The following is a 23,168-nucleotide window of genomic DNA, read 5'->3' as shown; positions in this document are numbered from 1 at the left end:
TGAGCTTAAGCAGAAAATTAGAACACTTCTCATGAATTTAGGACAACCAAAGAAATCTTTTAAACTTCCTATAAAGAAGATCTGGTCTTACAACATGGGTAACTGCCTGAACTGAATTAAGCCAAAACTTATGTTAGAATTCTTCATGAAAACAAGTATGTGGACAGGCATGATTGGAGGTGTCAATAGTGAAGACTTGCTTCTGTTTACTGAGAATTTTTTCGTTGTTTCAGAGGAAGAGTGAACTTGTTTACAACTTTAAAAAAAATGAAGACATTTAAAATATTAAAACACATCTAAAGTAAATACATTAATTGTTAAAGGTCTAAAAAAGGACATATCAAAAATTATTTAGGACAGAGATCATATACTTAGGGCATAAAGAACAACACTCCGTGCTCCCTAAGTCACTGTACACAATGTACAACCAATGTACCCATTGTCCCATGATCAAATCATGCACCTTGCCTGCTACCTACACACAACTTAAATATTTCTCTACATTGTATTCCCAGAAGCTGTTATAAATTAAGTTTAGTGCACAAGCACCAAAAAAAAAAAAAGAATCACTTGCCATCTAAAATTCAAGGAGAATTAAATGTACCGTGTATTTAGAACAAAGTGGGTATCATAGTTGAGCACTAAATTTTATTCTCAAACCACATCAAAAGATTACATAGTTTGAATTGGAAATTGAAAGAATACATATAATCCCACCCAGAGAAACAGACATTTGGCTGAAATCTTTAACATTGACTCAACTTCAATTGTACAGTATTACATAATTCACTAAGAATTTGCTATAGTTCTTCAACAAAAGCATGTAGGCTTTTTTAATGCTAAATTCATAACAACAGATTCTAAGTCCAAACTTTTTCATGATCCTTAAGGCAATACAAAATTCTTCCTTTAATATAAAGGGAGACTTTAAAGAATGCCTAGTTAACATGTTGTATAGATGCACCCTAAAATATTATGTGTTTTAAACAAGTCTTGGCAAGTGAAGATCTCAGAATTCTTTGTTCAGTCTCTCTCCTTGGGCATGAAAGTCAGGTCTCGATGTTGTTGATTCAAAGGCAGAGCATATGTTCTAGCTAAATGACCTGCATTGTTGTAAAAATGTAGAAGGCTAACAAATTATCTCTAAGAGAGGGACCCCCCACACACAGGGAGGTGAAATCCTGAGGGAGGGCAACAGAAAGTAAAAAATGTGAGTTAGAAGAAAATTTATATTTACCTCAAATACTTGAAAAATTCAAGGCTGGGTTTCTAGACATGGGTGTTATACAGAATGGAAGAGATCATTTTACTCGAACATATTCAAAGACAAGTATTACTAATCAATCATTCTGGCCACAAATAACTATTCTTAGAGCACCAGATTTTAAGTAGTTACTAATATACATCTCTCACCATGAATTAGCTAAAAGTATTGAAAGAGTTAACTTGTTGCTTTAGGTTATCCATAAATATTAGATATTTTGTCCCCAATTTTTTAATGTTCTTTTTACCATAGTTGATGCTAAATTTTTCTTTTGGACAATTAGGAGCCTCAGCTGCCGTGAGCCTTACTCACGCTGACGAAGTCTGCCATAAGCACCCAATAATAACATTGCTTGTCTGCCTGTTTGCCACAACTGTCATCCAATTCAGTTCATAGCCAAACTATATATTTTCACCATTGGGGGGAAGGGCATTTATTTCACTTGTGTTCTCAATGTCATCACCTTCAACTCTCTCATCCTTATATTTACCGATTCTTATAGTCATTTCAAAACTTTTCCCATCTTTCAAGGAATGCGTAGCACACATATCGCTATCAAAGCTCAGCATTCTTTGGGCCGACAAACTTGTAGCCTACATAATAAGATTTAACATCACCTCACGAGTGACACAAAAATCTCTCAAATTTTCACCTGCAGGTTGTTTTTTTTGTCCCCTCAGACATCATCTTAGGCTAGAATCTGTGCCAAGCATTTGTTAATGATGATTTATCAGCATCAACTCCAAGCATTAACATCTCCATAAATAGTATCCTTAAGATTTCCGTTCAAGAAATCTTGGATTTTTTAGTCTCTGCTTACTACAGCAAGTATAGAGTTAAAAATATATATATTTGTCCTTCATAGGGATATATATATATATATATATATATATATATATATATATATATATATATATATATAATTTCTTAGCCACAAAAATATATTAAAAATGTCACATGGCCTGGGGGGGTGAAAAAAATTCCTCAAATGTGATTTTTCACTGGAAGTTTAGGAGAGGGAAAATAAAGCCATGGTAGGACCTGTGTTTCCTTTGGCAGAAGAGGGAGGAGGTGATACCTAAAGAGGAAATAGAATGAGATGCCTCAGAGATAGCCACACCGAGGGTCCTCTTCACAGTTGAATGTGACATCCAGGAACTGAGGGTGACATGGAGTAGGGATGGGAGAAAATGAGAATTCTGAATAGACCAATTTTTGACCAAAAGAAACTAAGCTTTATATTGGAAGTGACTGAGCTTATTTTGAGTTACAATGATTAAGATTTCCATCATCCATGGAAATAGGGGCTTGGATTATTTTTACATCAGGTTTGTAGAGATATTATTTACATGTGGCAAAATTCACTCTTTTAAGTTATACAATGTGATGAATTTTGGGAAATGTTTACAAGTCCTGTAACTACCACCACCATCAAGATAGAGAATATTTCTATCACCCCAAAAAGTTTCTTTACAAAGGGTGTGATTTTAATCAGCTATGGAGCATGAAAAAAGTTATATTTTTGTACCCCTCAAAGTTGTGATTGTGAAGATTCAAATCCATGACATGATGATAAAAACAATGCAGAAGGAGTAACCTGGAGGATATCCAGAAAAATTGTCTCAAACCTATACCTGCCTGATTTTCGAATGAACATGTAAAGGAATTGAATCCAATTCACTGTTTACAAAATATATTTAGTACAGTCCTGTAATTTTAATCTGAATTCCATTCAAAGGATCACCTCTTAATATTTTATCATGCCAAGAAGTTTTTCTTTCCCTTGGTAGCCCATTTCTTGATTACCCAAGGTACCATATAATCAAAGTGTATGGTGATGAGGCAGCCTTTTCACAAAGCTACTGAAATGGAATGTTTTAAATATTTAGGCACCAGAAGTTTATTTACAGGGGCACCTGGGTGGCTCAGTCAATTAAGCATCTGCCTTCGGCTCAGGTCATGATCCCAGGGTCCTGAGATCGAGCCCTACATCAGGCTCTCTGCTCATGAGGAGCCTACTTCTCCCTCTCCCTCTGCCTGCTGCTCCCCCTGCTTGTGCTCCCTCTCTCTCTGCCAAATAAATAAATAAAATCTTAAAAAAAAAAGAAGTTTCTTTGCAGAACTAAATGGAGTCCATAGGGTCATGGGGGGCCAGTGTATTGTTCAGGAAGAAAGGACCACCACTAACCAACTGAACTGAAGAAATACTGATGAATGACCAAATAAAGTCATCCCCAGAAGTAAACACAGGAAGAAGCAGGCTGCTGCCTTTTCCCACAGTCTGCCATTCATTAGTATTAGAATGTCATAATAAAATAGTTGAACCAGGACACTTTCCTCCTACATTAAAACAGCTACTGCCAGAGAAATCGCCTAAAGGGAAGCAATCTTTTCAATTTAGGATGATTTTGAATAAATCATGAAAGAATATTGGGTGATTCTGCTATGAAAGTCACCTGAGATCATCAATGCTCTATCAAGCAGTTGGCTGCATTCACAGATTTGTCTGTGGTCCAAACCATGTCTGCCCTTGCGCCGAACACAACCCCCCAGGAGTGCACGTACCTGTGTACTGGGCATCTTCATCTCCCCTCCTAAACCTCACGGGCTGTGAGTGCAGGGCTCACATTTTGTTCAGTTTTGAACCCCCACCTCCCAGTACATGTAAATGTTTACTGAACAGTACTGAATAAATGAATGCTTATTAATCCACCCTTCTATCAAAAAGTGCTGTGCACTGATCTCTGCTGATTGTCCCCCAAACCGCTCAAGTATGAATCATCTAGAATGTGCCATGGCTGCTCTGCACCCAGAACTGTGCTTTAAACCAAGGCTGCATTCCCAGGCCCTTTTGCTCCCAACTTTGCTCTCATTCCCCAGTTTCTTTCAGGGTCCACTTGTTTCTGGCCCTTTGGCTTTGTCTCCTTGATCTGTGATCTTGGTGTGTAGGAGTGAGTGGACGGGAGACTTTGGCCTCCCAGACTCTCACCCTGGAGGGTCTGAGGAGTACCAGCAGTCCGAGGAAGTGACTGCAGAAAGGGAAGGGGGCAGGGAACTGGCTTTGTCAAGCCCTCCCTCCCAGACTCGTGCTAGAAGCTCCTCCTAAGTGAGCTCATTTGAAATGTTGCCTCAACTCCCTTGTGTGGTATGGCCCAGTGATGTTATTCTCTTTTGACCCAAACCATCCAGGAGTTCTCAATATGCTGCCAAAAAAATTCCCCATCTATCAAATAAATAATAGAGTCATACAAAAATATTATTCTTCCAGCTGTATCCCCAAAGTTGCCTACTTCCATTGTTTCATTGGGTGGTGAAATTTTGGGACTTACCCTAGAGAGACATGCTTCTGTGCAAATATGTGTAGATGGACATACACACACACACACACACACACACACACACACACACTCCATGTCTTGAGTTGAGCATAAATACAAGACTACTTCAGTGAAACTCACGGGACCTTAAATCTTAAGTAGGGTCCTTACTGGAAGACTGTACACCCCAGCCCTTCTAAATATATAGTTCTCCAATTTAGAGACGGTGGCATCAAATGGTCTCTGGAGCAGCTGGTCTCCCAAATCTCTCCAACTAGCCCATGGCCCTGGGGCCATGATCTCTCAGTGCCCTTTTCTCCATCCTGGGAGACAAACTCTCAAAACATCTCAGGTCTATCAACTTGGATTTTATAAACAAATAATCATGGAGTCTAAGGAAAAAAGTTTAGAAGGCCATGAACCTCGCATTTGTGCCCCCATCTCTGTCAAAGTGCACACAGTATTTTTAGGGAATGTAAGTTGCATGTGTGTGTGTGTTTCTGAAGAATTTCCTAATCAGAAAAACGAAATGTAATTATCTACATTTGGGGGAACTTCCTGGTGCCATGTTGTTAGTCATCATGCTCAAATGTTCCTAGGTAGTGCTGAATGACTTTGCCCTGCCAGGGCCTTCTGCATTCCTCCCCATGCGAGGCAGCTCCTACCTGCACAAGGCACCTGTGGTGCTGGTGAGCACGGAGGGCTGCCTGTACCACCTCAGGGAGGAGGAGCATTGGCTCTGGCACCTGTAGAGTTCTCCAGGCAGCACAGCTGAACTTCCCCAAGACAAACCCCTTGGCTGAAGCTTTAATTTGATTTAATTAATGGACCGTTTAGTGCTTTCTCTCAGGTCACCAAGAATTAAGCTTTCTCAGCACTCATCGTGGTGTGCTCATGTTGATACAAACTGCCCAGAGAAATCTGATCTCAGAAACAGATGGCAAATGAGATTCCATGTTAAACACGTGCAGACACTTCAGTCTGCACTGAAGGTTTGTGGCCTGAGACCACCGTACATTGGCGGTTTAGGACTGAATCTTCATGTGCCCCTTGTTTGAAAATATTTATCTTATTGCTGAAAAAGAAATACCTCTGAGCTGTAGAGAGAAGTGCCAGGGTGGGAAGGGAGTAGAATTTCTTCGTGTTTTATCGAGGGTCTCCAGGACGGCCTCGCTGAGAAGGTCCCTGGGACCAGAAACCTGACTGAAGGTGAAGGAGTTGGCCATGCAAAGGCCTGGGGGAGGCACAGGCCCACCGACAGAATATAGGGCTGAAGGGACAGCTTGCCTGGCCCCATCAAGGAACACTGACAATGGAGTCTGGGTGAGCAGGCTTTGTCGGAATAATGATAACTTTGGCTTTTAGTATGTTGGGAAACCTTGGAGGGTCATAAGCAAAGGAGTGACATATCCGATCGATATTTTAAGAAGGTCATTCTGGCTGTGGGGTTGAGAGTAATAGCCTGTCCTAATCCCAAATTGTTCTTTGTGTTTGCCATCCCATCATGATACCAGCTAAATGGTATGAAGGAAGCAGGAGGGAAAGACAAGTTGAAGGGAGAAAACAAAGAAATTAATTTAGTGTGAATTGAGTTCCTCTTCTGTGACAAATACCATATTCATACTCTCCTGATGAAAACCCAATGGGTGACCCCATTTCTACTTTCCCTTGGAATGGTCGCAATTGATGCTCATTGTTCTCATGCACTAACAGAGCCTTTTTTCTCTCTCAGAAATGTCCTGGTTTGAATGATGAATTATATGGCAATCACTCTAATCATAGGTATTATATGTTCCATTTCACAGACAGACTGACTGAGACCGAGAAAACTTGTGTAACTTGCCCCAGTTCACAAAGCCTGTGATTGAGGCCAAGGTTTGGAAGTCAGGCTCTGCTTCTCTAAGTGTCAGATGTCTCACCAATGAAAGTGTCTCTGTCTCTAGAGCCCACATTTTCCCTTAGAGCATGGGTATTGTGGTAAAGGCTAAAGCATTACAGAAAGTTGGCTTGTTTTTTCAAACTTAGCTCAGCCATCCAAAACTTGCTGTAGGTTATCCGCAAGTGCTCAGAAAGACACTTATTTTCTCACTAATTAAAATCTGATAAATACAAATATTTTAAAGCAGTTGCATTTCTATTATGATGGTACTTTCTTACATTCCCTGAGAGTTATTTCTTGTTTGGAAGTGAACCATGCTTCCTCAGGCTTACCAAACCCTAGTATCAAACATTTCTTTGGCCACAGTTGTGGCCCCAAACCTCTCCTCCCATTATCATGGGTCTCCCCTGAAGAAAGCCTGGAGCTAGAACCTGTGAAGAGGCCACTGTTAGCTGAGTAGGCATTCTTATCAGTCCTGGGCATGCCTAGCAGGCCATTAACTAAAGATCGTTAAGGACAATCAAGCAATGATGATCAGCTCCTCTTGGTGCCTCTTCCCACAAACATGGCAGATGGTGAGCAAATTGGAGGAAGGTGTGGAAACCATGCATGTGAACAGGCTCAGTTTGGCAGTGCTGCTCTCCAAGAGAAGATTGTTCTGATCCCGCCAGCAATCCAGCTCAGCCCCCAAAGAGTGACGATTTATAGACTAATAGTCTAAAAAAAAAAAAAAAAAAAAAAAAAAAAAAACCTTTTCTTTTGAAAACATTCCAGTAATCTTTTGAAAAGAAGAGCCAAAGTCACAAAATTAATTGGCTCAGAGTGTAAGTGCCAACTGCAAGGAAAAGCACTCTTTTTGTGCTACTAAATTAAAAAAATATATAACCCTCAAGTGTCCCTAGGACTCTATCCAGCCTGACAAACCTAAGTATTAATAGCTTCATTTTAAAAAGAAGTTCCTCTACAATCATTCTTTGTGCTCTTCCCTGGGCCAGCTTCAGAATATTTTGACAGATGAACAGACAATCCCAAAATATTGAAGGTCAACCCCTTCTCAGTCTTCCTTTCAAACCCAAACCAGAGAAGCATCAATTCAGTGGTTTGATTCTGCTGTGGCTTTCCTTGATGTCACAAGAATAGTAAATGAACCTCTTGGCACCAAGAATGACTTTCCAAAAGCAATACTCAGCATGCCTGGACTGCTTCTTGCTCACCAGTAGGTTTTGATCCCTAGTTAAATCTGAGCATTGAGGTGTCATTGTCTTCTTGTTTTCTTATTTAATTGATTTTCCCCTAAATGAGCAAATAATCAAACTGAGAAAGGGGCAGCTAGATGGATTTGTCAGAACTGGAAAAAAATGACTAGATCAGATTAACTCTAGGAATCATGTATTACATTATATTATTTTGGAGGAGAAAATGTTGTAGAAATGGCTCATGCGCTTCAGCGAAGAAATTAGCCCTTTAAACGGGAAATGCTAATGGATAAAGTTTCATTAGCTAGTTTGGGAAAAGGATGAACAGAATGATGCAGGGGAGACATGCTGAGTCTTTATTGCTGCTCAAGTTAAATGAACCCAAAATCAATAGTTCATTTAAAGCACAATGGAGTTTCTTTTGTATCTTGGATTTTTTTAAAAAACCCATACAATTGCTTTCCACTTTTTTTTTTACATGTAACAAACTGTGCAAATGTCAAAGAGGAAGCAATTGGAAGAAATGCAAAATAATTGTCAAATAGAGTTTAAATAAAGTTCGTTTTTTTAAATGCAGCTTTTTATTTTTTTAATAATTTTGTTTTGTTATATTAGTCACCATACAGTACCTCCCGTTTTTGATGCAGTGTTCCATGATTCATTATTTGCATATAACACCCAGTGCACCATGCAATATGTGCCCTCCCGGCCTATCCCAATCCCCCACCCCCCTCCCCTCTGAAGCCCTCAGTTTGTTTCCCAGATGTCCACAGTCTCTCATGGTTCATTCCCCCTTCTGTTTATCCCCCCCTTCATTCTTCTATATATACAATGGAATATTACTCAGCCATCAGAAGGAACGATTATACAACATTTGCAGCAACATGGGCAGGACTGGAGATTATGCTAAGTGAAATAAGTCAAGCAGAGAAAGACAATTATCATATGGTTTCACTCATCTATGGAACATAAGAAATAGGAAGATCGGTAGGAGAAGGAAGGGAGAAGGAAGGGTAAAATGCAGCTTTTTAAAACAATATAAATTGAGATATAACTAATATAGCAGGTCAATATGATTTCTTCTGTCTCTTATTGGTACCATGGATTTCAAAATCCTTCTATACATTATTTTGGGTGGGGGGAGAGGCAGGGTGAGGGGCAGAGGGAGAGGGAGAGAGAGAACCTTGAGCTGGCTCCACACCCAGCATCGACATGGGGCTCAATCTCACAAGATCATGAGATCATGACCTGAGCCAAAAATCAAGACGTGGATGCTTAATGGACTGAGCCACCCAGGTGCCCCTATACGTCGTTTTTAAAAGCAGAATGGATTCTTGACAGATGTTAGCAACAGGGTGACTAGTAGGATTCTAAATCTTTTCCCCAACTGCTGGATATCAGCTCTAATTTTTCCTCATATATACTCTGTATTTCTAACATTCCTAAATCAGTTTCTAACATTCCTACATCAGTTTAAAATGATTTATGCAACAGAACATGCTGAGTTTTTTTAAAAATTTATTTTTCAATTTATTTAAAGTAAGGGAAAAAAAAACAGTTCCCCATTTCTTCTATCCCCATCTCTACCTCTTGCAACCACCAATATGTTCTCTGTATCTATGAGCTTGGGTTTTTTTGTTTGTTTTTTGTTTTTAGATTCCACATACAAAAGAGATCATACAGTATTTGCCTTTCTCTGTCTGACTTATGTCACTTGCCAAAATGCCCTCGAGGTCCATCCATGTTGTCACAACTGGTAAGATTTCATTCTTTTCTATGGCTCAATAATACTTCATTTATATATGTGTATCTATATATATATATACACACACATATACATACACATATACATATATACATATACATCTATACATATACAAAATACCAAAATTGTACATATTATACCAAATAATTCTATAAGTATATAAACATAATTTTATTTATATAGCAAAATTGTATATACTATGGCATAATATGCACTAGTACATATAATTATATGCCATATATATAGTATAATATATATAACTTTGGTATATATAATTATAATATATATAATTATTTGGTATATATATTATAATTATATTTATATTAAATATATATAAAAGCCAAAATTTCTTTATCTATTCATCCATGGAGGGTCACTTAGGTTGTTACCCTATCTTGGCTATTGTAAATAATGCTGCAATAAACTTGGGGGTCCTTATATCTTTCCAAATTAGTGTTTTCATTTTCTCTGGATGAATACCCAGAAGTGAAATAGCTGGATCATATGGTAGTTCTATTTTTAATTTTTTGAGGAACTTCCATACTGTTTCCACAGTGCCTGCACCAATTTACATTCTCACCAACACTGGGAATGCACAAGGGCTCCCTTTTCTCCACATCCTCACCAACACTTGTTATGTCTTGCCTTTTTGATCATATCCATTCTAACAGATGTGAGGTGGTATCTCATTGGTTTTGATTTGCATTTCCCTGATGATTATGATTTGAGCATCTTTTCATGTACTGGTTGGCCATATGACTGTCTTTTTTTTGGCGTATAGTTGACACACAATGTACATTAGTTTCAGGTGTACAATGGGTAATGATTTGACAAGGTTATACATATGTTATGCTCATCACAAGTGTAGCTACTATCAGTTCCATACATTACTTCTTTAGGAAGTATCTATTTGGATCTGCCCATTTTTTAATTAGATTGTTTTTTCCTATTAAATTGTATGAGTTCTTTATATATTTTAGATTACTAGCCCTTCGTCAAATATATGATTTGCAATTATTTTCACCCATTCAGTAAGTTGCTTTTTCATTTTGTTGCTGGTTTCCTTTTTTGTGTAGAAGCTTTTTAATTTGATGTAATCTCACTTGTTTTTGTTGTTTTTGCTTTCAATGTCAGATTAAAAAAGAAATCATGAAGATCTATGATAAGGAGCTTACCTCCTACATTTTCTTCTAGGAATTTTATGGTTTTAAGTCTTTTTTTAAAGATTTTATTTATTTACTTGTCAGAGAGAGAGCACAAGCAGGGGAAGCTGCAGGCAGAGAGAGAAGCAGGCTCCCCACTGAGCAGGGTGTCTGATGTGGGACTCAGTCCCAGGACCCTGGGATCATGACCTGAGCTGAAGGCAGACACTTAACCAACTGAGCCACCCAGGCGTTCCTACGGTTTTTATTCTTATGTTCAAGTATTTAATCCGTTTTGAGTTAATTTTTGTGTATGGTGTTAGATAGTGGTCCAGTTTTGTTCTTTTACATGTAGCTGTCCAGTTTTCCCAGCACCATTTATTGAAGAGATTGTCCTTTCCCTACTGTATATTCTTGGCTCCTCTGTCATAAATTCATTGACCACATATATGTGGGTTTACTTCTGGGCTCTCTATTTTGTTCCATTGATCTATGGGTCTTTTTTAATGCTAATACCAGACTGTTTTGATTGTTTCGTAATATAGTTTGAAATCAGGGAGTGAAATACCTCCAGCTTTGTTCTTCTTCCTCAAGAAAGCTTTGGCACTGGAATATCTTTCCATTTATTAGTGTCTTCAATTTCTTTCATTAATGTCTAATAGGTTTCCATATGCAGGTTTTTCTCTCCCTTGGTTAAATTTATTCCTATGTATTTTATTCTTTTCAATGCAATTGTAAATAGGATTGCTTTCTTAATTTCTCTTTCTGATAGTTTGTGATTAGTGTAAAAAAAATGCAACAGGTTTTTTGTGTGTTGACTTCGTATCCTGCAACTTTACCTAAGTCATTTATTAGTCTTAATAGTTTTCTGATGGAGTTTTAGGATTTCCTATATATAATATGTCAGCTGCAAACAGTGACAGTTTTGCTTCTTCCTTTCCAATTTGTATGCCTTTTATTTCTTTTTCTTGCCTAATTGCTCTGGCTAGAGCTTCCAGTACTATGTTGAATAAAAATGGTGGGAGTGGGCATCCTTGTCTTATTCCTGATCTTTTAACTTTTCAACCCTGAGCATGTTAGCTGTGAGTTTGTCATTCATGCCTTTATTATGTTGAAGTACATTCCCTCTATACCCACTTTTCTGAGTTTTTATCATAAATGGCTGCTGAATTTTGTCAAATGCTTTTCCTGCATTTATTGAGATGATCATATGATTTTTATCCTTCATTTTGTTAAAGTGGCATCTCATATTAACTGATTTGTAGGTGTTGAACCATCCGTGCACCCCTGAAATAAATCTCCACTTGATCATGGTGTATGATTCTTTTAATGTATTGTTGAATTTAGTCTGCTAATATGTTGTTGAGGATTTCTGCATCTATGTTCATCACAGGTACTGACATGTAATTCTCAATTTCTTAGGACCCTTTTATCTTTTCCATTTCATTCTGACATTCCTGGATACTACTGTCATCCTCGCATGACTATAGGGCAACTAAAACTGTTAGGGTCTAGAGATTTATGTATTAAATGAGATTTTCCATGAGGAAATGCTTTCATAAACTGTGAAAATATATACAAATATAAAGAATTAGTATTAAATATTTCTCCTTTCATTAAGCTGCTATTATCCTAAATCTTGTTTTTTCTATATCTGAATTAATCTACAAGTATTTCTACAGCACACAGCCCATGTGTCCTGTGCTGTGCATCAATCTAATAGGGATTGAGAATACGTAAAACAGGCCCCTGTTGGAGAGAGGCTAATCAATGTGAATTTGGTATAGAAAGACCAGACTCTCCATGTAGTCTTAAAGGAAATAGGCTGAAGTGGAGGGGCAAGGGTGGTGACTTCTGATGGAGTTGTGGTGGGTTCAAAGCATCAGTGAGCTCCGGAGTGAAGACTTGTAACAAAGTTGAAGAGAAGAAACTGATGACAAGGCAGAAAGCGGGGAGTCATTGCAGCTAAAATAAGAACTGAAACCACAAAACTAAATAATTTCTGGGGAATGGAAGCCCTTTCTGAGTCATCTTTCTATTCCCTGGTTCTCTGTACTCCCGGCAGACACTTGGCACCTAATACCTGTTTGTATACATGTGTTTTCCTTTACTTGTGTGAAATGGCTAAGTAGACCATGGATGGTTATTAGACATGATGAGGTGGTGAATCATCAAATGGAACACTGGGGCTCAAGGCAAGGAAGAGGACATGGCTGAAGATGAAGTATTACACCTCTCTGTAGAGTTAACAGCAGAAGTTAGAGAGAGGCTCAAAAGGGCAGGGAAGAATCAAGCATTTAAATCCATATGTTCAAGGAAAGAGAACCAAGTGGAGCCAGTGATAGAAAGGCTAAATAGCTTGCCCAGGGTGACACAGCTAAACACACCACTAAGCCCAGACTAATGCACTGAGTCTGGTTCCAGAGCCTCTAGAAATCGTTTCCTCGTCAAATGAGGGATCAACAGTGACAAATATAGTAGACAGGTCTAGGACACCAAGAAAACACACACACACAATCATTTAATTTTGGAACAAAACAGCCATCAGCATCCATTGAGAGGGAACATTTTCACTACAGCAGTGGAGGCAAAAATAAGGTGGTTGTCAGAGAGATGCAGGAAATGGATGGAGAGACAAGTAAAGCAATGTGTGAGTTCACTTTTAGGCAAAAGAAACGAAACTGAGTAAGGAATTCAGGTGCTCCCAAATTCATGATTGCTGACATTTGTTAATATAGGGAAACAAGAGGAAAGCCTCATTTAAATGGCTAGCAAAACTGTCTAGAGAAAGACGAATTGATAACACACATACATCCTTGCATATACATTTTCACCTTTGAACAGCCATACAAGTGCTAACCCTAAAGCCTAATATTCTAAGTCAGGAGTAGGCAAGCTGTGGCCTGTGGGTGAAATCTACCAGCACATGTTTTTATACAGCACAGGAGCTAAAAATGCTTTTTACCTTTCTTAATGGTTAAAAAAAAAAACAATTAAAAGTAGAATCCTATTTCTTAACAAATGAAATTTACATGAAATTCCAGGTTCAGTGTCCACAAAGGAAGTTTTATTGGAATGCAGCTACACTGTTAGTTTACATATTATCTATAGCAGATGTCTCACAACCCTGGCAAAGCTGAGTTGTTTGGATAGATTTTATGGCCCACAAACCGTAATTTTTTAGTGTCTGGCCGTTTCCAGAAAAAGGTTGTCAATCTCCATTCTACATCATCTCAATTGTTTTAATTTTTAATACATATACAAAGGAAAGGAAATTATATACCTGGTAAAGGTGCTTTATTAATTCTTGCAATAGGCATTTCTTTCCATAGATCTCCACCATTTTCATTCTCAGCTATCCAGGAGTCAATAGCTAGACAAAACAGCTCACATGTGTCTATATTTTCAAGCCTAATTTCTTCCAGATACCATGCGGGATCATTTCCACTGTTGTCATGTCCAATGCGTACTTTATAGATTTCACCAATATCTTTAAGATTAATCTGCAACAAAAAAGGGAAAAGGGAAATAAAAGTCCCCACATTTCTGATTTGATTTTTCAACACAAAAATTCATATTCAGGGGGGCCTCTGTGGCTCAGATGGTTGAATGTCTGCCTTCAGCTCAGGTCATGATCTCCAGGCCCTGGAATCGAGCCCTGCATCTGGCTCCCAGCTCAGTGGGAAGTCTGCTTTCTCCTCACCCTCTGCCTCTCCCCCTGCTTGTACTCTCGTTGTACTCTCTTTGTCTCTCTCTCTCTCTCAAATGAATAAATAAAATCTTTAAAAATATATATTCAATTTTGAATTCAATACCCCACATGCACTCCTTACTAATTTTCCTTACAACTGTTTACTTGTAACACTGTGAAATGCTGTTACATATGGCAAAGCATGAATCCACTGACCATGGAAAAACCAATAGATTAAATCCAGCTAGTTTTGACTACATGTTTTTTTTAGCAATTTATTATTACCTTGCAAAATAAATGTTTTATTATAATATTGATATACACTATTTATTTGGTAGTTAGACCTGAAGAAGACAATCTAATTCTCTGATGTCTATAATAGATTGGATATTCCCATTAAAGTGAGATCCTAAGGAAAAGAAACCATATATGCTTCTGGATTTTAAACTAGGGCCAACCAGGTAGCCCTGAAACAGAGTGGCATGGGAAAAGACTATGACTTTGCAGCAGTGTTGGTAATATGATTAACAAGTAATTCTGCCTTATACCCCTTTTCACCTCCCCGAACAACTAATTAATTACCTGGCATAATAAATATTCTCAGGTATCATTCACTATTCAGAATGAGCAATATTTCTCTCTCTCTTTTTTAAAGATTTTATTTATTTGAGAGAGAGAGAACAAGCAGGGGGAGCGGCAGACAGAGGCAGAGGGAGAAGCAGACTCCCCACTGAGCAGGGAGCCTGATGTGGGGCTCAGTGTGGGGCTCCATCTGAGGACCCGGGATCATGAACTGAGCCGAAGGCAGATGCTTAACCGACTGAGCCACCCAGGCGCCCTGCAATATTTCTCTTTTAAAAATTCTTACAGGGGTCATATGAAAAAATTGATCATTTATATACTACGTTAGTTTTTTATTGCAAACAAGGACCTTTATTGCCTCTTGATTCTGTGGGTCAGAAATCCAGACACTATGTGGCTCAGCCGGGTTCTCTGCTCAGGGCCTCACAAGCTGAACTCAAGGTGTGGGCTGGGCTGGGCTCTTCTCTGGAGGCTTTGAGGAGAATTCTGCTTCCAGGCTCATTCAAGTTGGTGGCAGAATCCAGTTCCTTGTGGATTTAGAACTGAGGTTCCTCTTCCTTTGTGTAGTTCCTTCACCTCCAAGCCAATAAAGGGTGCTCTGAACCCTTCTCATGCTTGGGATCTTTCTTTCCCTCTGCTACCAGCAGGAGAATGATGTTTGCTTTTAGGGGCTCATATGATTTAGATTAGGCCCACCTAAATAAATCAGGCTACTCCCTATTTTAAATTGCATACTATGTGACACCATAAGTAGAAACAATGTTATCTGCCTTCTGGTATTTTGTCTCCCTCTACTCAACTTCTTTTCTCCTCTGTGGTATTATCATAAGCATTCACGGTGCCAATGGAAGTTATTCCTTCAGAGTTTACGCAGACCTGCCACGTTTTTTTCTACTAAAATATTTTTTATTGGTAATATAATTTTGGGTTGCTGCACTGGTGATAATTGTTGTGAATGAATTCTGCCCTTTAGCCAAAATGCCTTTTAGTCACGATGCACAGAGTTCAACAGAGTTGAGCTAAATAATTGGACCCCTCCTATTATCTCTGGAACAAAGTGGTTATAAAAATACTATCACGTAGAAAATCTTAATATTGGTGCTTTGTAACTAACCTCCTACAGAATGGAGCTGCAGACAATAGGACACAGGAATGAAAATAGAGGCCACATCCCAAAACGGGTTCAAAAGCAAAATTGTGTGGTGGCTAAAACCCTGGTTTTTGAAATGAGATCTGGAGTTGAAAGTTCCTTTGCCCTTGCTGGTTGTGTAAATGTCAGCAAGTATACCCACTCTTCTAACCTTCAGTTTCCCCATCTGAACACTATAATAGTACCAACCTTATGAAGTTCCATAGCACTCAGTAAGTATTAGCAGACATCATTTTATCAATCAGAATTATGTGCTAAATAGAAAATGCCTAAATCTGCCTAATGTAAAAACAAGATTAATCTGAAGACAGGGTCCAGCATTCATAGAAGGAAATTAAACTAGTATTTGGCCATGATACATGAAATTGAAATTGATAAGGCTTATATCTAACCCTGCTGGCAAAAGCAGATATTTGTCAACAAAACCTAAATGGTGCCATGGTCAAGAAATGAAATCATTACGCACACACCATGCATGCATGGGTTGGCCAATTAAAATCAGAACCAAATGACTGTACCACAGTCTGGCTAGTGCTATAGATTGCTCCCAATTTACTTCTAACATGTTAGCCAAACTGATTTGGAACTCTTTGTTCTGTCTTAATATAGTCAACTTGGGTCACTTCAGCTTTAATAAAGTACAAATGCAATATGCCAAGAAATTATTCTTGCACATAACTGTTTTTAGTTTTCTGCATTTAACTTCTACACTTGAAAACACACACACTCTCTCTCTCTCTCTCTCTCTCTCACACACACACACACACACACACACACAGTTACTTCATAACGTAGGATGGCTTTTTATCATACAGATGGACAACATCATTCCTCAGTTATTCTCCAGAAGGGGAATTATGCTTAAAATAGTATACAGTCACAGATTAAAATAAAATTATCTTCAACCTGAAGACCAAAGAGGCATATGGATTGAGAGATAGAGGGTCAGAAAGAGAAGGCAGAAGAAATATGATCCATTCTCATTGTTGTAATGTCACATATTGAAATTATAATGATATCAATAAACTTCCACTACATAACCAGAACATGAAGATTTAAAAAATTGTGATTTGAAATGTTTCATTTGGGTACCTGAAATTATTAACAAAAATGGATTAAGTCTACACTGAATTTAAGTAAGAAAATAAACCACTATGTATATATCCACATGTTTTGGATAATTCTGTTTATCATATATACTAGTCCCAAGAACATCTTTAATTTGGACTAAGGAAATTAACATTTAACAAATTTTTATTACAGACAAACACTGCTCTAAGTAAGCATATATGAACAGGGGAAAAACGGAGCTCTCACAATCATGTGAACTGCTAATCTGATCCATTCAAAGTGAGAAATAAAGTGGGAGTATAAGAAAAGTATGAGATGGTTCAGTACAAGCAGGGCAGGTAGCAAGGAACCTGGACTTGGAAGACTGAGCACCATGTCCGTGGAGGAGAGAAGAAAGAAAATGCTATGAGCGAAACCAGTAAGAGTCAATGTACTTCTTGAGTCTGAGCTTATTATTCCTGAAATTTCACAAGTCTGGGTTTTATTCTCTCTGTCTGCATGGAAGATAGTATCCTTTTAGGTACTTCATAAAAGCAGATGCTGCTGCCAAGAAATGGACCAGGGGGCGCCTGGGTGGCACAGCGGTTAAGCATTTGCCTTCGGCTCAGGGCATGATCCCGGCGTTATGAGATCGAGCCCCACATCAAGCTCCTCCGGTAGGAGCCTGCTTCTTCCTCTCCCACTCCCCCTGCTTGTATTCCCTATCTCGCTGGCTGTCTCTATCTCTGTCAAATAAATAAATAAAATCTTTTTAAAAAATTAAAAAAAGAAAAGAAATAGACCAGGAGCAACTCCTTGGCCGGAGATGTCTAGCATCATACATAAGCACACGGGTTCCACGGCAGATGGATCCACTACAAACGCAGACACTGAGACCCTCAGGCACTGGGATCTTGAAGAAGTGATATCTTCTCTCTAAACTTCGGTTTCCTCATTTACAAAATGCAGTAATCAAATTTCACTTTACTGGGAGACTGTGAGGATAAGGGACACATTAATTAGCAAAAATTGGTCAAATAAACACATTATTAGGTTCTTAATGAATAGTGGTGATTTTAGTAATATTATTATTACTAAAAGGAGATGGAAGGAAGTAGGTGAAGAATAGAGTGGGGAGAAGGAAACTAAAGTCCATTTACTTCAATTATAAAAGTATTCTTTCTCAGTGCCTTTGACCCGCCAGCAATGAGCTGGGCAGATGGGAGAAGGAGACAAGCCAAGGGAGATCAGTCCTCTCCACCCAAGATGTCCTCACCAGCCAGCAGCATCCCAGGGATGACTATGGGGTTGGCCTAACTAGATCGGAGTCCGGTCCTCGGAAGCAGAGCATGAGAAGAAAACACAGAGCTTGTCATCGGAAAACCAGGCTCAAGGCTGGTCATTTCCTATCCCTGAGTCTCAAGTTTCTCTTTGTAAAAAGAGGGTTTTTGTAAGCACCAAATTAGATAATCTTGTGAAAGCATGTTATAATTCATAGATTGACAGTCCATGCAGATCTCAGAGAACAGGGTAGAGAGGTTTGGAGAGTTCTCTAAAGAATAACCAGGACTTGTACTGTACCTTGTGTTCAGACCATGCCTTTACTTGGAACTCCCTTGATTGAAATAGTCGGGAAAATTAGGTAGTAATTTGAGGGGTACTCAAGAAAGAATTTGAGGATTATCACAAGAAAGGACATTTTTCATTTGTCAATGAAAATATTCATGCAAAAAATAGCAGAAAAGATTCTCGAAGATGAAAAATGAACTTGAAAAAAATATTCCCTTTGCAAACTACACAATACAATGCATATCCTACCTTCCCAAAGATGAAGGCTTTTGTATGTTAAAAGCTGTATAGCCTATTAGAGAATGTTCAGTTACAGAACCATGAAGGAATAACCTGTATTGTCTAGGAAAACAATATGACTGATGGACTGTGAATATTCATACAATAAGTTTATGGAAAAAATATTCCCTCTGCAGGTATCTAGTTTTGGGGTTTTTTGTTTGTTTGAAGAAAAATTTTGTAACAAAATTTAAAAATTTTTTTTACTTCAGTATAGTTGATATAGTGATTCAACTCCTTTATATGCTATGCTGTGCTCGCCACAAATATAGCTACCATCAGGTATCTACTTTTAGATGTAGATCTTAATCCAGACATTTTTGCATATGTAGTTACTGACCAGTTGGATTTTTCTAACTTGGAGATGCTAACCTCATGCAAACCTCAGTATTTTTTCAATAAATGGCAACAAAGTTATTTTTTAAAAACAATTCTATTCTAGAAGCAAATTTCATGTTCTACAAAGTCTCTTTTTTCTGTTTAAAAACACTTTCATAGTTTGGGGCGCCTGGGTGGCGCAGTGGTTAAGCATCTGCCTTCGGCTCAGGGCGTGATCCCGGCATTCTGGGTTCGTGCCCACATCAGGCTCCTTCACTAAAAGCCTGATTCTTCCTCTCCCACTCCCCCTGCTTGTGTTCCCTCTCTCGCTGGCTGTCTCTCTCTGTCAAATAAATAAATAAAATCTTTAAAAAATATATAAAATAAAAAAAATAAAAACACTTTCATAGTTTGGAAAAAAAACATACTGGAACACAAATTAGCTTTGTGATCACTGAAATCCCATCTGGGTGCATTTCATTTCCATTCAATATATCAATCTATACAGGATATCTCATTTTACATATTTATCACAAATAAAACACCATATTTCAAAAGAACATTATGGCTTAAAAGCTCAGAATAGGAATGTGGAAGTATAGACTGGAAAGTTGGGCTCTAATATGTTAGAAACACTGAAAACTGTCAGGGTAAATTTTTAAGAGAAAGTAAGCAACACCACTAAAAACAAGCAAGTATCCAAAACCATAAGCAGAAACAATTTGCTATATTGTACAACATGACAATGAAAATGATATGCTTTTCCTCTCTACATGTCCTAGTCAAAAATTCTTGATGTTAATCAGTCCCAAAGCATCCCCCCCCAAAAAAAACAGGAAGCCGTGATTCTCTTATAATTTTTCATAGGCTACCACTGGTGAGTACTTTCCCCAAAGCCCTGCCCCCTGGCATTTTCTGTATTGTAACATATGCCCCTCCTCTTGAAAGAACTGGAAAAGAAATCTTTCCTGGCTTAATTAGTAAATGATAGATTTAAAAAAAAATGTGGGGGATCTTTATGTCCTAGAATATTTAGGCTTCCTTCTGAAGCTAGACAGGAGTGCCTGAATCAAAGAATGCCTTATTTTTTATTCTTGATGCCAGTCAGTCACCAGCCAAGTTCAAAAACCCTGGTCTAATCAATCTTAAAATGTTTAAAGAACCTCATTATCTCAGATGTGACTAGGTTTTCCCAGTCCCCAGTCCCTGACACTGACTTTATCTGTCAGAGTAAACAGCTCCTCACACAACTGGCTACCCAGAGTCTCTAAAGACTTAGAAGCTACTACCTGTAAACTAAGTGTGGGTACATTACAGACCCTAGTCTCAATTTCTTGAGAAAACTTAAGGATTTGGTATTTTTCGGTTGTTGACTTTATCTTCCCTACTGGACTCTTAACTCTTTGAAGACCTAAGCTCTGTCTTCCTTTCTGTATCCTTAGTACATACAAACATTTGGTATGTAAAAATGAATATAACAGTTGTTGAATAAATAATTTAATTTTGATATTTTTAAATTTTCATATATTTCCTTCATTCTCTTTGCTTTCTATCAAAATTTTGCTGGATGAAAAAAATTGATGATAATTTGCAAAATTATGATAATTTGCTATGACATACTCCTGGTAAATATCTGAACCCCAGTAACTAGGGGAAAAAAAAGTTCTTACTCATACTATGAAATTGCTGTTTTTTAAAAAATTTAGTAATATTATGCAATTCAATTAATGAAGCCTGAACGAATGAAAAAAAATGGCTTTTACCTTATTATGTCATCCGTTTTCTTTTTTTAAAAGTAGGTTCCGCTACCAGCGTGGAGCCCAACATAGAACCTGAACCCAGGACCCTAAGGATCAAGACCTGAGATGAGATCAAGAGTCAGACACTCAACCAACTGAGCTACCCAGGTGCTCCATGCCATCTGTTATTTTTGACAGTGAGTGAATTCTGCTGGGAAACAAATGCCAACATCTTTATAAAAAGGGTTGTGTGATTAAGGTTTGAAGCCATTGTCCCATGCCATGGATCTTCGACTTATTCTAACAGCAGAGATATTTTTCCTGGATTTCCTCATAAATTTTGATACATTTTGGACAAATATAAGAAGATTGTAACCATTTCTGTATTTAGGTTCCAGTTTCATCAATGGTAGAATAGCTTACATGGACTACAACTCAGCCATAAAAAGGAATGAACTACTGATACAGACAACAACTTGGATGGATCTCAAGGGCATTGTGCTAAATGGAAAACAAAAACCTAATGTAGCCATATTGTTCCAATTATATAACATTCTCAAGATGACAAGGTAATAGAGATTATAAAAAGAACAGTATTTTTCCAGGAATGGTGGTGGTACATGTGTGTGAGTGGGATCTGAGACTCTAAGGAAATGACACAAGGGAGATCTTTGGGGGATATAACAGTTCTATGTCATGCATGACTGTGGTTATATGAATCTATACATCTGATAAAACAACATGTAACTATACACACAGATTGTACCAATGTCAAAGTCTTGATTTCATATTGAACTGTAACTATGTAGGATGGATCCAGGGAAGGAAACTGGGTGCATGGGATCTCTCTGAATGTTCTTTGCAACTTCTTGTGAAGCTATAATTATATGACAACAAAAAGGCCAAAAAAACATGTACTTTACCGGCGTTTTGTTACACTTAGAAAGACCCTCTGGAGGGCTCATCTCTTAGGAGATGAGAGAATTTTTCTGCATAATGATTTCTCCAGGCATTTGGCTAATGCGCATTTGGGAGTACATGGTGACTGGCTGCTTCAGTTGGCTATTCTGATGTCAGTGGGGCAAAGGGAGACCTTCCTCACCTTGGCATAATACCTACTTTTTCCTGGATTACTTGAATTACTCACAATTCTCTGTATTTTTTCTTCCTTCCCACACAGAAATACATACATTTTTGTGCTTATAAATAGATACATAATTAAAATAAGAAACAAAATACTCATATATTCAAGATACCCATAAAATAAATGTGCAGTTTTAATTTTAATACATTTGCATCTATAGAAGATATAAACAATTTGCAAAACGTAGGAGAGTTGGAATTTACTCACGATTTAAATTGTTAATGATTCATTTTTTCCAATTTCTTTCTTTTATATTCCGGGTAATAAAAACTATGCTGAATAACATCAGAATTACCCAAAATCATAGTGGATATATTGAAAGATGATTCCTGCTACTCTCAAATATGCTACTCTCTGGGTAATTTTTTCTGTTGCATTTTGCAGATTGTTTACATCTTTTATAGAAGTGAATTTATTAAAATTTCACATGGCACGGGGCTTTACATGCATCCCATTTATTAACACTCCTTTATTTATTAAAATCAATAAATAATTAAACATACACTATTATATATGCCCTTCTTTGTATTACATCTACATTTTTTACATTTTACATTCACTTTTCTCTTTTGAATATAATTACTAATTCATAGCTGTTCACAGTCACCACTTGTTTCAATTAACTATTATGATTATTATCACTATTATGAAGATGGTACTTCCAGCTTAGCTCGTACAAGTCCCTTTAATTTGCTCTTCTGTCCTTCAGCACTGCCCTTGACATTTTTGAAGTTACCACTGGGATTCCAGACAACAAAAAGATATTCCAGACCAATTCTGGTTTGGTGTTTTGGGTTGTGTTTGTTTGTTTTGGTTTGATTTTGTTTTGTTTTGTTTTGTTTTGCTTTGTTTTGGGGTTTTTTTTGGTTTTGGTTTTTTTGCTCAATGACATAGGACAATTTCGTGCCCAGTTAGTCTGGTTCTTTTTAGTGGTGTGCATTATTAGAGACAAAATATGGACACTCTGGGATACATAAGAGTTGCAGGTGGATGGAAGTGTGGCCGCTGTAGGGACGATTAGTGATGGCAGACTAGAAAATATGCAACTTTTTAAGGTCATGAGTTCATACTAATATTTCCAAT

General features: G+C 37.8%; 1 protein-coding gene across 1 annotated transcript in view; it reads right to left on the bottom strand.

Moving 5' to 3' along the window:
* Positions 1 to 23,168, bottom strand: part of RP1 (RP1 axonemal microtubule associated) — a 345,533-nt gene that overhangs the window by 20,712 nt on the left and 301,653 nt on the right. Inside the window, exon 26 of the mRNA XM_044390380.3 lies at positions 13,847 to 14,066. Within this exon, the coding sequence (XP_044246315.3) occupies positions 13,847 to 14,066 (220 nt within the window). The remainder of the gene's footprint in view (positions 1 to 13,846; positions 14,067 to 23,168) is intronic.

The sequence above is a fragment of the Ursus arctos genome, unplaced genomic scaffold, assembly GCF_023065955.2.
Source record: "Ursus arctos isolate Adak ecotype North America unplaced genomic scaffold, UrsArc2.0 scaffold_6, whole genome shotgun sequence".
NCBI classification, from domain to species: domain Eukaryota; kingdom Metazoa; phylum Chordata; class Mammalia; order Carnivora; family Ursidae; genus Ursus; species Ursus arctos.
Note: the sequence above shows the minus strand (reverse complement) of the source record. Positions and strands in the feature narration are given on the sequence as shown.